The 15,024-nt window shown below is 45.5% G+C and overlaps 1 protein-coding gene across 1 annotated transcript in view; it reads left to right on the top strand.

Moving 5' to 3' along the window:
* LOC133126170 (cadherin-10-like) overlaps positions 1 to 15,024 on the top strand; it is a 65,181-nt gene that overhangs the window by 5,092 nt on the left and 45,065 nt on the right. Inside the window, exon 2 of the mRNA XM_061238092.1 lies at positions 6,765 to 7,112. Coding sequence (XP_061094076.1) covers positions 6,903 to 7,112 — 210 coding nt within the window. The 5' untranslated portion in view covers positions 6,765 to 6,902. The remainder of the gene's footprint in view (positions 1 to 6,764; positions 7,113 to 15,024) is intronic.

Here is a 15,024-nt window from a genome sequence, read left to right on the forward strand (position 1 = left end):
ACGGCCACACAGGGCATCGGCGGTAATGATAATTGGAAACGCGGCGATATGTGATGGCGTGTGTCTCTCCTCCGTTTGAGCGGTTCGCGGCGACGCGGTTATCGACCGACGCCGGGCTCAGGCGGCATGCGGCAGGCTCACCGCGAGGCCGCGACATTGTCGGAACAAATTGGACACGCTACGAGACTGCTGGGGAGGAAAACCGGGCTTAATGCACGGATGAACGAGATACAAAAACAGAAAACGAAAATACAGCACAATTTTCAATGTCCTTTTAATGAGTCAAAATGATGAATCTGAATATGTTCGGTGGAAATGCGCTGAATGACCTTGACCTTTGAAGGTGACCTTCAAGTGCTAGGCGAGAGTGAACTGCCGTCATCGTTCCAATGTGACCGTCTGGCACCATTATGCAATGGAGATGAATGAGAGGCAAGGATAAGAAGCAGTAATTAGGACATAATCTGGCATTTAGATCAATCTGACCCCTGTCAAGGGTTTGAATACAGAATCCTACGAAATGAGATCTAAATGACTTTGACCGTGGAATGATTTTTGGTGCAGGACGTGGTGAATGGTAAATGCTAAACGGCTGGCATTTATATAGCGCCTTTATCCAAAGAGCAGTACAATTGATGCTTCTCATTCACCCATCCATACACACACTCACACACCGACGGCGATTGGCTGCCATGCAAGGCACCGACCAGCTCATCAGGAGCATTTGGGGGTTAGGGGTCTTGCTCAGGGACACTTCGACACAGCCCGGGCGGGGGATCAAACCGGCAACCCTCCAACTGCCACACGCCTACTCTAACCGACTGAGCTAATGTTGGTGGTTTAACTGCCACACGCCTACTCTAACTGACTGAGCTAATGTTGGTGGTTTGAATGTCTCGGAAACTACTGACCTCCTGTGATTTTCATGCACAACAGTCTCAAGAGTTTTCAGAGAATGGTGCAAAAAAAACTAAAGACATCCAGTGAGCAGCAGTTCTGGGGACAAAAAAGCGTTGTTAATGAGAGAGGTCAGAGGAGAAGGGCCAGACTGGTCAAAGCTGACAGGAAGGTGACAGTAGCGCAAATAACCACACATTACAACTGTGGTGTGTAGAAGAGCATCTCTGAACACACAAAACATCATAACTCTAAGTGGATAGGCTACAGCAGCAGAAGACCAATAAGTCGAAAAAAAAAAGTCTAATAAATACCTAATAAAGTGCTCACTGAATGTATATACAGTATATCCGTTATGCCAGCCACGATGTATTCTGCAGCGTTTACCATTTTAATGTAACCTTTATGCTTCACAACTAAATTCAAGTAGTGTTATTAACACTGGAAAATACAAAAATGGAAGAATAATTTCAGGGGGCACAGCGGTGCAGTGGATAGCACTGTCGCCTCATCTCAAGACGTTAATGAGTTTGAGTCTTGGCCAGGGCCTTTCTCGGTGGAGTTAGCTTGTTCTCCTCCTGTCTGCATGGGGCCTGGACACTCCGGGCTTCTCCCACAGTCCAAAGACATGCAGCCGGCTAATTGGAGACCATGGGGTAATTGGAGACTATGGGCTAATTGCCCGTAGGTATGAAAGTGAGAATCAACGGTGTGTATGTGTGCCCAACGATGGATTGGTGACTTGTTCAGGGGGTATTCCTGCCAATTACCGACGGCACGCTGGGATAGAATCCCCCCACCATGACCCTGGACAGGAATAAGTGATCTAGAAAATGGATAGATGGACATACGCTCACTGAGCACTTTATTAGGTATTTACTTTATTCGACTTATTTTCTTCTACTTATTGCTCTTCTGCTGCTGTAGCCTATCCACTTAAGAGATTCGACCAGTCTGGCCCTTCTCCTCTGACCTCCCTCATTAACAAAACATTTCTGCCTGCAGACCTGCTCCTCACTGGATGTCTTTTTTTCTGCACCATTCTCTGCAGAAAAAAGCATCGCAGCTCTAGAGACTGTTGTGTGTGAAAATCCCAGGAGATCAGCAGTTTCTGAGATACGCCAACCCCTCGGTCTGGTACCGACAATCAAAGACACATAGATCGCATGTATTCCCCATTCTGACATTTGGTCTGAAAGACTGCCGAACCTCTTGACCATGTCTGCATGCTTTTTATGCATTTAGTACCCTCCCCCATGATTGGCTGATTAAATATTTGCATTAACAAGCTGTGCATACAGGTCAACCTAATCAAGTGTTCACAGAGTGAAAACGTATGTATTCCATAAGATACTATGTTGGGAATCCAGATATCATTGTGATATTGTCCAGTTCGGGGATTGCACAGATCAGTTGGCTGCAGCAGACTGTAAGCTGCATATTCACTCTTGGTGTGAGAGACAGAGCAAGAGCGATGGTCACACTTCAAAGGGAAAGACAGCTGTGAGCTGCAACTTGTTTGGTGGAATGATAAAAAAACAGCATGTATATCTATCTATATATCTATCCAGCCATTACAATCTATCTCTCTCTCTCTCTCTCTCTCTCTCTCTCTCTCTCTCTCTCTCTTTATCTCTCTCTCTCTCCCTCTCCCCCTCTCGCTGTGTCACACATGCACATGCACACGTGTGCACAGACACAGATTGCAGGCACAGAGACAAGCATTCAAGTTCACATGAGCACACGGACACGCCCATGAAAATGCCGGGCAAATTACAGATTTTTTTATTTTTAATTTTTCCATCTATTTATGAAGTGCATTATGAGGAACCATATTATTACTGCGCTTCAGCCTTGATGTTGCAGATGGTGCAGATCATTATGAATCATAAGCAAATGTAAATGACTCATTCTAATGTTTGTATATTGAAAATGTATTCCAAAAAAAACAAAAAAAAAAAACAGTCTTCACATTTACAGATCACCGTGCTCAGTTTTTTTCACCAGCAAAAAATGTGCTTATGAAGTAATTTAAACAGATATTTACACATATCCCCCTGAGACTCCTGAGGTAAAAATAATAAAAAAGAAAACATGATACGGTGAAAATATCTTCCCGAATATTACTGCATGTATTTTGTTTATTGAATATGCTTTGTAGGGTAGGCCTCATTGTAGGGGAATACACGTGGAATGCACTGTCGCAACAGTAAGGCCCACAGATGGCCAGGCCTGTGTAATTCTGCTTATCTCCACATGACTGAATCACTGCGCTCTCTCAGTACCCACCACCAATGGAGAAAAACACATAACGCACACGAAAAGCGCAAATAACCTGTAATCCCAAACCTGATATATCACAACGCCAGTATACTATATCGCGTATGTTTTACACAGCATGTCTTTATAAAATAGAGAACATGGATCTTTCTTGATATCTTAAGAGAGTGTAACATTTCCTGTGCATACATGCATGTATGAAACATTTAGAACCGCATTTATATAAACTAGCCCCAAGTATGTGTACGTGTGTGTGACATTTCAACGTGTTTGAAAGGGATCGGCATCTTTCCGTCACGCGTCTCTGCGAGACGCTCTCCTGTTCTCGACATCTGTGATAGAGTGATTAAGAGAGGGAGGGACAGATGGATGGGCGGATAGGTGGATTGTTGCCAGGTGCACGGGTGGAAGAGTAAACAGGATACGCCCTTGATTCTGGACACGGAGAGAGAAAAATAAATAGGTGTCCAACCACTGATATGAAAGTGCCTGGGATTGCAATGCACAAACACCCCCCTTGCATTCTATTTCTCTGTCTCTCTCTAGCTCTCTTTCTTCTCTGTTTCTCTATATGTTGAGTATTATTCTATCTCTCTCTGTATGTCAACAACCGCTTTGTATCTCTACCCATCCAACGGCCCTATCACATCTCTCACTCTCTCTCTCTCTCTCTCATTCTCTCCAGGCGTCTCTCTCTCATTCTCCCCAGCCTCTCTCTCTCGCTCTCTCTCTCTATCTCTCTCCCTCTCTCCAGCCCTGTCTCTCCCTCTCTCTCTCTCTCTCTCTCATTCTCTCAGCCCTCTCTCTCTCTATCTTTCTCTCTCTCTCTCTCTATCGATCTCTCTCTCTCTCTCTCTCTCACGCACACACACAGTCCAGCGGGTTTGTGGGTAGAGCGCTCGCGGTGGTTTACAGGAGGTAAAGTGTCAGTGACTCAATGATGAGGAGGATTTGGACGGGAACCGCCCGGGCAGGAATCCACCCTGGCTGAGTGAGAGCAGATTGAACTGGCAGACGACGGGTATCTGATTGGACCGGCGCAGAAGCAGGTGCCCAGCTGGTACCTGCCACCCCCATTAGAACCCTGCGACGGAGACAAAATGTCGAGGGCCCCCTGCCCAATGCCCGGGAAGAGGCGGATCAGTGAGGTCTCTCCTGGGATTGGCCAGGCTTCACCCGGGACCTATCCAATCAGCATGCCGTCTGTATGTTTCCTTTCTTCTGGCCACGGCGCAGTTTCTATCCAAGCTTTTCTTCCTGAAATTAATTGTCTACTCTGAGTCGCTGCCTTCAGCTGATGATAGGTTACTAATGGATTGCTTCCATTCCTTTAGATAAGGGCCTTTGTCATGTATATGGGCCGTCATTCCCCAACACAAGGAATATAATTAAAAGTTAAAGATTTCCCATGGATTTATTCAGCATTGGCATAAGGTGGTAGTCTATAATCAGATATCAGTTATAAATGGTAGCCATGGTAATGTGTGTGTGTGTGTGTGTGTGTGCCATGCATCTGCACCTGTGTGTGTGTGTGTGTGTGTGTAAAGCCATCTGCACTAATTTCCCTTAAACCTCTTAATCTTTCCAAATTAATGACTTTGTTGAATCGCTATCACTGTGTCGCCATGATGTATTTATACAAGAACAAATAAACAATTTGTTTATACATAAACAAACAAACAAACTAATACATAAAATACAGTTGTAGCACTCTAGGAGTGTAAAAATGCTTGGTATCAATACCAGCGTTAAGCGTTAAGTCATAAACTCTTAACATAATAGAGGGGTTAAGGGGAGAGGAAATGGGGAAATCGGAAGCAGTCGATGACGTCTCCCTTCTCATCGCCTCTCTATTGTCCGCCTTCCAGGGAACCCTCCGGAAACAGGTCTCCGTGTTGCCTAATCCCCTCCCGACGAGAGGAGGAACACACTCAGACCACCAGCTCACCCCAAATCCCTGCGTCGCGCTCGAACCTGGAGCCGGGGCGCTCAGCCACAGTCACTGTCAGCGCAAATTACCGCGGAGACGGGTCACATGACCCGTCCCTGGCGCATTAAGCCACATTAATCTCTCGCACTTTAGCCCGGTCCGCCGTTTACTAGGATCACATTTGTCGGTGCCATCGAGGGGCGACGTTAGTGAATAATGCATCGTTTTGGTATCTAATTAACTAAATCGTTTGATTTGCATTTAAAGGATAATGTTAATTCGCAACTCCATCTTTCAGATTAATCAATGCGGATGAGGGGACTAATTTTCTCAAAAGACACAAGCTGCTTCTTTGTTCACTCGAAAGACGGCATTCACATTGTAATTTCTCACATTGTAATTTTTTCCCGCCCGTTCTCTTTCCTACCCCAGATCACTTAAGAAAAAAAAAGGGACAAATTATGAATCTGGTCTTGGTCTCGCGGAGATCCCCGGAGAACTGTAATGAATGGCTGTCAGGGCTGTTCTGACACTTTGGCCTTTAGACAAACCTGGCAGAAAATGCACTCCTTTAGAAACGGGGGGAAGATTTATTAGGATTAACTTCCAAAAGCCCATACATTATGCATGCATCCCTGAGTTACCTATTAAGACCAGCGTTCCTGGAGACAGCGGCTCACCCAGCCATTGCAACCTGCTTTTCATCCGGGGCTGTTTCTATTGTGCCTGCTGCTACTGTAATTATTTTCCCTCTCTCTCTCTCTCTCTCTCTCTCTCTCTCTCTATCTCTCTCTTGCTCTCTCTCCTTCTCTCTCTTTTTCTTTCTCCCTCTATTCGTCTATCTCTCTCTCCTTCTCTCTTTCTCTTTCTCCCTCTATTCCTCTCTTCTGTACTCTCAAATCCTCTCTCTCTTCCTCTTTCTCTCTTCCTTTCACTCTATGTTACTCTTTCTCTGAATCTTTATTTATCTCACTCTGTCTCTTCCTCCCTCTCTCTCTCTCTCTCTCTCTCTCTCTCTCTCGGTGGTACCATGTCTGGGTGGGTCGCGTAAAACACGATTCAAAACCCAGTATCACAATGCCCTGTTACTCTCTGAAATTGTTTTCATTTATTTATTTATTTACCTTTATTAACCTTTATTTATCATTTAGCATGTTACCCAGGATAATGTCCAGTGCATACTGGACCAACGGGGTACTTTTAGCACAAGCCGGGTGGACACATTGCACATCATTCATATGTGTCCACTACTGTCATGACGACCTGCAAAGAGCAAGCTCTGTTGTCATGAACATAACAGCATTTCATGCTTTATTAAACAAGTATTTTAGAGAAGGTTCATTGCTAACACATGAGCCATATGATACATATGATGTCATATCCAACACCATAGCATTGCATGATCACATATATCACATCTATCTAACATTGAATAGTATGTGCAACTCTCTTATCCTTGGTTTTGGCAACTCCATTTTTTGTTGATATTACAAAAATGTGAACTTGAATGGCTTGTGTGTGTGTGAGCGTGAATGTGTGTGTGTGTGTGTGTGTGTGTGTGTGTGTGCATGCTAACTGCTATAGCCGTGCTAACCAGTGACGAGGTGTCGTTGTCTGCCCCGTCCCGTGCCCTCATGTTGCGACTCGCTCTTTCCAGGGGCCAGTGAGAAAATCGACGCGACGGGACTAAGATGCCAGATCTGGCCACGGTGCATTGCAGTCCTCCAGAGCAGCGATCCTCTCCACGTTAACACTCCTCATTCACGACACTCTGCGACCGACGCCCCTGGATACAATGACGCCTAACAGCGTGCTGCTCCTGCTGGCGCTCGCGTGTCCCGCGCCGGTCTCCACGGCGACGCTGGCGGCCCAGAGCGGCGAGGGCCCGACGGGAACGCCGGGAGACGAGGGCCGGGTTCTTCAGCGCTCCAAACGGGGCTGGATGTGGAATCACTTCTTTCTCCTGGAGGAATACACCGGCTCTGACTACCAGTACGTCGGGAAGGTGAGGCACTCGTCCCTTTCTTTCTTTCTGACGAAGGAAGGGCTCTTTTTTTTTTTTTTAAGCAGCCGCCCACATTCTTGCGAGGTTCGCGTCTGCTTTGGTTATTTTAGAAGATGTGAAAGGATTTTTTTACACAAGGGATTGACGAGAGGTCAGGTTATGGAGCTCCACTTGCTACGACGTATGCAAATGAGATGGTTTAATTAACCATTCACTGGCACTTGGAGTTTTTTTTCAGGCCATTATATTTTGACAGCTTGGGGGGATCATTAGCAAGGTTAAGTGTCACAGTAAAAATAATTTGGGATTTCAAAATGTCCATAGAAATGCTGACATGGATCAGTAGCAACTTCAACATGGATGGATTCAATGAAGCAGTCCAGTTCCCTGTGCTGAACTCTAATTGTCTCACTGTCATACGGTGAATTATCCTTGTTTGTACCTGAGTAAGGTATCGATGTAAGTGATGACATTAGCCAGCTACCTCTCCAGCTACTTAGCTAATTATGTAGCAAGTATTAGCACTGTTATTTTCAGAATGTAGCAACACGTCATGGCTTAATGCTATGCATTAAATAATTCATGCTTGCATTAAATCAAGGCCATATTTAGCTAATGTTGACTTAGCTATGCTTGTTGTTTGATTTAGAGGACATCGACCATTAAAAGTTCAACAGCCTACTGCTTTCACCATTATACTCATATGCACTTGTCTGCATGACGCCCTTTTGAATGCGTCCAGCAATTATTTATCTTCTGTGGCTCTGCAGCCTTAATCTGCCCATAACACAACGCATTTCAAAATGTATAATGCTCATAACATGACGTATTTCCATATGCATAATACATTATACAACTTCAGACACAACAACTCAGCATGTTCCCTTCCATATAATATGAACCACTGATGGAAATCTGAACGCTGCCTCTTTGTATCTGTGGATAATGATCTCAGTCAACCACACACTACAACTATGGCCTGTGATACCCTGCATCAATGGGAACAAAAACTTAAATTTTAACTTTAACTTTAATGCGATTTTTTTGGCCTGGTCGTCATTTCAATGTTTATTAGGGAGTGTTGTTTTAAATGTAGCCCATATTGTAGAACATATGCCCCACTCTGTACACAAATTATAGATTGACCATTCTATGAAGTATTTAGTGATGGCAAGAATAAGGTATCATAAAAAGTGCCCCCAGTTTAAAGCCAGTACCCTGGACAGCACATACATTTATCCGATGCTCCTTTAATGGTATGCTGTAACAAATAAAACAAAACTGAAGTTTTCTCCAGCAGCTACTAAACATTCAGCGGTGTGCCCCGTATGAGCAATAGACCGGCCTGGATTGTGCAGTGTAGTCTGGGGCGAATGTCATCCCGTCCTGTACTACGGCAGGGACAGCGGGGCTTAACGTCACAGAGGAGATAATGATGTCGGAGACGGCGTCCTGCGCCGGATGTTTGGACAGTAACGCTCCCTGTATTTCCCCCTCATCGGAACTGGAGACCAGCGACTCGCTTTTAAATCTCCAGTAAGGTTGTTGTTATATAAAGCTTGAATTAAATTGTCCTTTATCCGCTGTTCATCTGGACTGTTTCTATTGTGTTACAATGGAAGCAAGTTAATTGGCTTCCTGCGAACATCAGATTGGCCTAGAGATGCAAACTACATTGTTATCCAAAACGGGTTGGCCGAGGTTACGGCAAAGGAAAATAAAAAGGCAGCGATAACTGTTGCTGTTACAATGGCTGGAGCTGGCATGAATCTGACTGAACTCATCGAGAGGATTACGGCCTGGATTCAGCTGACGGACTTCCTTCACTTTCACTGAACAAACAAATTAATTTGCTACCTTCTTTCTTCTTTCTTTCTTCGGTTGTTGCCAAACTCAAGCTGTGCTTCCAAGTACGCAGTGTACTTTAATTAATTGTAAGTCAGTGCTAAGGACAAGTGTTGATTGAATCCAAACATATGCTCTTTGTGTTAATTAGCATGCTGGTGAGTTACTGACACATGCGATAGCTCCACTTGGATTTGCAAGCTCTCAGGCTAAACTCGAAGAGTTATTGCTGATGATGTTCAGTGGCTTATTGCGGTTGGTGTTTAGTGGCTTATTACTGTTGATGTTCAGTGGCTTATTGTGGATGATTTTCAGTGGCTTATTGTGGTTGATGTTTGCGGGGATTGTTCAGTAGCTTATTGCTGATGATGTTTAGGGACTTATTGTGGATGATATCCAGTGGCTTATTGTGGTTGATGTTTAAAGGCTGACTAACAGGGGTCATCACTGTGTGTTGATGCATTAAGGGCTTCATGAGTGATGTGATTATTTGAGTGGGTGTTGGTACAGTGGCCACTCTGACAGAGAAGAGAGGCATAAGCAGATGAAGACAGGTCTGAATGCCTTTGGGGGAGGATACTTATTTATGCAAGGGAAATAAAAAAGGAAATCAGGGAGCTGTGGACAGTGATGTATGAGCCTGCATTAGAGGAGATGGGGGTGGAAGAACACACCCACACACACACACACACACACACAAAGGTAATCTCACTCTCTCACACACACACACACACACACACACACACACACACACACACAAAGGTAATCTCACTCTCTCACACACACACACACACACACACACACACACACACACACACAAAGGTAATCTCACACTCTCACACACACAAACACACACACACACACAAAGGCAATCTCATCCACACCCATACACACAGGCATTCACACACTTAGACATACACACACACACAAAGGTAATCTCAAACTCTCACACACACAAACACACACACACAGGCAATCTCACCCACACACACACACACACACTGCCTAGGACATTGCCTGTAAGGTACAGGCTAAATTAGGAGAGACCACAACCAATTCAACAACAGACCGACTGTTAAAGACATATGAAAAATATAACAAAAATCCACATACATATATATATACATATATATATATATATATATATATATATATATGTGTATATGTGTATATGTGTATGTAAGTCACAGTCTTGCATTTGTTTTCATGTATTGCAATCAAATCCGAAAGCACTGATAACTTGTATATTCACTGGTACATTGTGAAGTGTTGCGATACATTTCCTGATCTGAATGGTAGATTTCACGGCGACACGCCGCGACGTACCCCCGACCCTCGAGGGGAGGATCAGAGCGTGTGCCCTGCGTCGGCGCAGGTCCGAGAGGGGCGCGGCGTCCCCTTTCCCGACGGAAATCACGAAGGCAGACGGGCGTTTGGGAGCCAAGGCCCGCCGCAGATCACAGGAGTCACTTGTCAAGCGGCTGCCGCCCGCGCTAATGCAAGAGCGGCCATTATTCCTGGGCCTGCAGTCATCGTCTCCGGGAGGGGGAAACGGGGGCCGCTGCTGACAGCCAATTTTCCATGCGGAGCCTCCTTTCATTGCCCGCTTCATCCCCGCTAGTAAACAAGTGTCATTTGCCGTGAGGAATATGACTGCCAAAGTGATAGATAGCAATCTCATCCTCGCCGGACTGAAGTGGAAGCAACGACAACAAACGAGAGCAATAAAAAAAGATCTAAAAATGATTTGAAAAAAAAAAAAAAAAAACAACCGAATGAATCAACCGAGCAAGCAAATTAAATCTTTTTTTCTTCGCTTTTTTTTTTCTCGCCCCGCGAGCCTCTTAATTGCTGCCGCCACGCGCCGATCGATGATCGACATCTGTGCCACCGCGGGCCGTTGCCATGCCGCTCCTGACGAGGCTTTGATGGTCTCCGGGCCGCGGGCCTGTGTGCGCGATGGCGATCACACACACATCGTCGTTTTTACGTGTCCTCTTGTCCAATCTCATTCCCACTTAAAAACGCCACTGAGGCTGGGGACGGCATTAAATAAAGGGGCCTACGGCCGGCCGGTGCGGCCAAATCCATAAACCTCCCCGCGCGCGGGCCTTCACGGCGCTGGAGCGGCGTCCTCCGCGGACGGCCTCTTTAAAGGCCCGGTGAGAAGCAATCATTGACATTGATGGTCCCGCTCATGAAGATAATTTAACAGCCTCTGTGGCGACAGGAGCTGGGCGTATGTGCTAGTCACGGCTGTGAGGAATCTCCGCCGACGGATACACCTATGCTATATCTCGGGTGATAACAACGGCACGCGGATTGCATTTGTGAAACTGTAAAGCAGAGATTATTCACTGCATGTGTGTAGAAGTAGATTCCTTCTTTAAAATAACGTACGGTAATAACAGTGACTTTTTCTTTTTTTTCACTCGGGTGAGGCAATTGTATTAGACAATGTGACAACGTCGTGTCCCAACCACCCTACCACCCCCTCATGCACCCAAATGCCAGGTAATGTCATTACCCCGGAAAATAAATAAATAAATCATCATCCATTCTCTCATTCATGTTGAGTGAATAGACCCTCCTACCCCCACAAAAAATAGTCCCTCCCCAATAAGGAATACTCAAGTGGGTGTTCTTTTATTTTTGTCTGCCGCCCCCCACCCCAAGATTGTGTAACAACTTTAAGCATTCTATTACTCTGAATTCTGACATTTAACACCCAATTGTTGCACCCTGTCCAATCACTAAAGCATGTGTTCCATCCACTCTCCAGAAGTGCCAAAGGTTACCCATTGGTAAAGGCAGGAAAGAATAAAATGAGGGCTTTTCTGAAAGAAAGATGGAAGGGGTGAAAAAAGGTCACCGTTTTTCAAGCCTCTAGTCTTCACCATTAATTTTATCTTCCTCTGTTTATTTCTTTCACCCTCCTTTTCGATTTGTCTAATTCCCTGAGGTTTCCTAACTCACACAAAACAAAAACTAAACAAAACAAAAAAAAAAAACATTTCAGATCAGTCACAGTGGAGAGACAGACTGCAATTAATTTACAGGGTAACAAGCCGAACGCAGGCAGCAGCGTGCTCTCGTGTGCTTCAGAGGGCCGTGAACGCACTCCCCCATTGGCTGCTGACAATCTGCTTACCTGCGGTCCCCAGGGCACGCAGAAACCAGCACTCCATTCCCAAAAGGAAATCAACGTGAACCCAAAACCATTAACCTCCAGGATACTGATTACACACCGAGTGCAGAACAACACGGATGGATATTCCTCTACGCACCCAGCACATCGTCTCCTGGGTCCCATTTCCAAAAATAATCTGCTATTTAGCTGACACTTTAATGCAAGGCAACTTGCAGTTGATTAGATTAAGCAGGGGACAGTAACCCCTGGAGCAATGTGGGGTGAAGTGATTTGCTCAAGGGCCCCACAGCTGTGCAGATTGTACCGTGGCTACATCAGGGCTTGAACCAGAAGAAGAAACAGAAGAAGAAAAGAAGAAGAAAAAGAAGGAGGAGAAATAAAGAAATAAGAGGAAGGTTCAGCCTCCAGGTGGATGCTAATTCCTCGGCAAAACTCTCCACTAACAACCCACCGGGGCATGCTCATTACTCATAAACTGAAGAGTTTGAGTCTGCTTCCCACATACAGATCCAGATTTCATCTGGTGACATCAGCCCATAACCCCAAGCACGCTGACAATCTGCAATGTTTGTGACTTTGCAGGATAAAAAATGTTTTTTTTTGTTTTGTTTTTTTTTTGTTTTGGAGCTCACAGCTAACGCTATTATAATGGTGCAGTGTCCTCGTTGGTACCCTGGGATCCTCCAAGAGAAAACAAAATGTCTCCGATTGAGAATTCAATTCACAATGTAACATTCGATACCTGTCAGCTGCTAAATTATTCATTTATTTACACGCTCACATCATTTGTGAGAAAGGAGTGCATGACAGGCTGGAAGGGAGGCTTGTACAGCCACTTTCTAACATTGTTTCCACTAAAGTAACTTTAGAAAGGATCTGATGCTACATTATAGATGGGTTTTCCTGGGTATGCCTTTTACATTTACAGTATGTTTTTATTTATAACTATATATTTCTTAAAGCACTCTTTCTTAAAAAGAGGCACATCTATATGATTCAACAAATAGCCACGACGAAGAGACCACACATTTTACATATGTGATAGGATATTAGGCAATGAGTAACAGTAACTACTCACCCATACTCATTTACATACTTACATGTATGTAGGGGCGGCCTGTAGCGTAGTGGTTAAGGTACATGACTGGGAGCCACAACATCGGTGGTTCGAATCCCGGTCTAGCCACAATAAAAATGATCCACACAGCTGTTAGGCCCTTAACCCCACATTGCTCCCTGGGCGCTGCGCTGTGGCTGCCCACTGCTCCTAATAACTAGGATGGGTCAAATGCAGAGGCCAAATTACCCCATGGGGTTCAATAAAAGGTATATTATTATTATTATTATTATTATTATTACATCCAACTTGTCCCACATACTTATTAACATACATACACCCAACTGGTCACACTGGTTTCAACATTCATCGAAGAGCAATGAGTGGAGAACAACTGACCAATCAGCTGCATGCCCTCCTCCGGTCTGCCCATTGTGGCTTCTACCATCAAGAACATGACAGAATACCAACGGGATGGAAAAACGCCCTCCTCCGGTCTGCCCAATGTGGCTTCTACCATCAAGAACATGACATAATACCAACGGGATGGAAAAACGCCCTCCTCCGGTCTGCCCAATGTGGCTTCTACCATCAAGAACATGACAGAATACCAACGGGATGGAAAAACGCCCTTCTGCGGTCTGCCCAATGTGGCTTCTACCATCAAGAACATGACAGAATACCAACGGGATGGAAAAACGCCCTCCTCCGGTCTGCCCGATGTGGCTTCTACCATCAAGAACATGACAGAATACCAACGGGATGGAAAAACGCCCTCCTCCGGTCTGCCCGATGTGGCTTCTACCATCAAGAACATGACAGAATACCAACGGGATGGAAAAACGCCCTCCTCCGGTCTGCCCGATGTGGCTTCTACCATCAAGAACATGACAGAATACCAACGGGATGGAAAAACGCCCTCCTCCGGTCTGCCCGATGTGGCTTCTACCATCAAGAACATGACAGAATACCAACGGGATGGAAAAACGCCCTCCTCCGGTCTGCCCGATGTGGCTTCTACCATCAAGAACATGACAGAATACCAACGGGATGGAAAAACGCCCTCCTCCGGTCTGCCCGATGTGGCTTCTACCATCAAGAACATGACAGAATACCAACGGGATGGATAAACGCCCTCCTCCGGTCTGCCCGATGTGGCTTCTACCATCAAGAACATGACAGAATACCAACGGATGGATAAACGCCCTCCTCCGGTCTGCCCAATGTGGCTTCTACCATCAAGAACATGACAGAATGACCAACGGGATGGAAAATGGCCGACCGACGGTGTCATCACGTCTTCGGACTGGCAGGGCGGTGAGAGCTGTGTGGCACAGTATATCGGGACGGCGACTGTCGAGGCACATAGGCAAGCCTCGCCGTTCCCCCGAGCTGTGACCTTAATGCCCCACCGAGGCCCCTTCTGCGCTTCGACCCCTGCGCCATTTTCCAATTTCCTCTCTGCTTCCTCCTGTTTGAACGAGGAAGAGGCCGACAGGGTGCCTGTACTTCAAACTAAAACTGGAACTCGAAACCCAGCGAGGCATTGGTGGCGTTTAGCATAGGAGCACAGAGCTAAAGATATCTCTGTGATTGCAGGGACTTTGAATTTTGATTACAGCAACTTACTCAGACGTGAGTTGTCTGCAACGGTATGGCACCCCTTCATGAACATGAGTGGATGACTGTCAGGCAATAGTTTAGGGTGATTTTCCCAGCCGAGCTACAGGGTTCTATTCAGTGCAATGGGGCGGGGGAGGAAACTGGCTAAAAAATAAATAAAACTGGAAAAAGAATGTGGTTCATAGTGATAAGTAATAATTTGAATGGATTTCAGTGGCCAACTAACAGGCTGACGA

The sequence above is a fragment of the Conger conger genome, chromosome 4 (genome assembly GCF_963514075.1).
Source record: "Conger conger chromosome 4, fConCon1.1, whole genome shotgun sequence".
NCBI classification, from domain to species: Eukaryota; Metazoa; Chordata; class Actinopteri; order Anguilliformes; family Congridae; genus Conger; species Conger conger.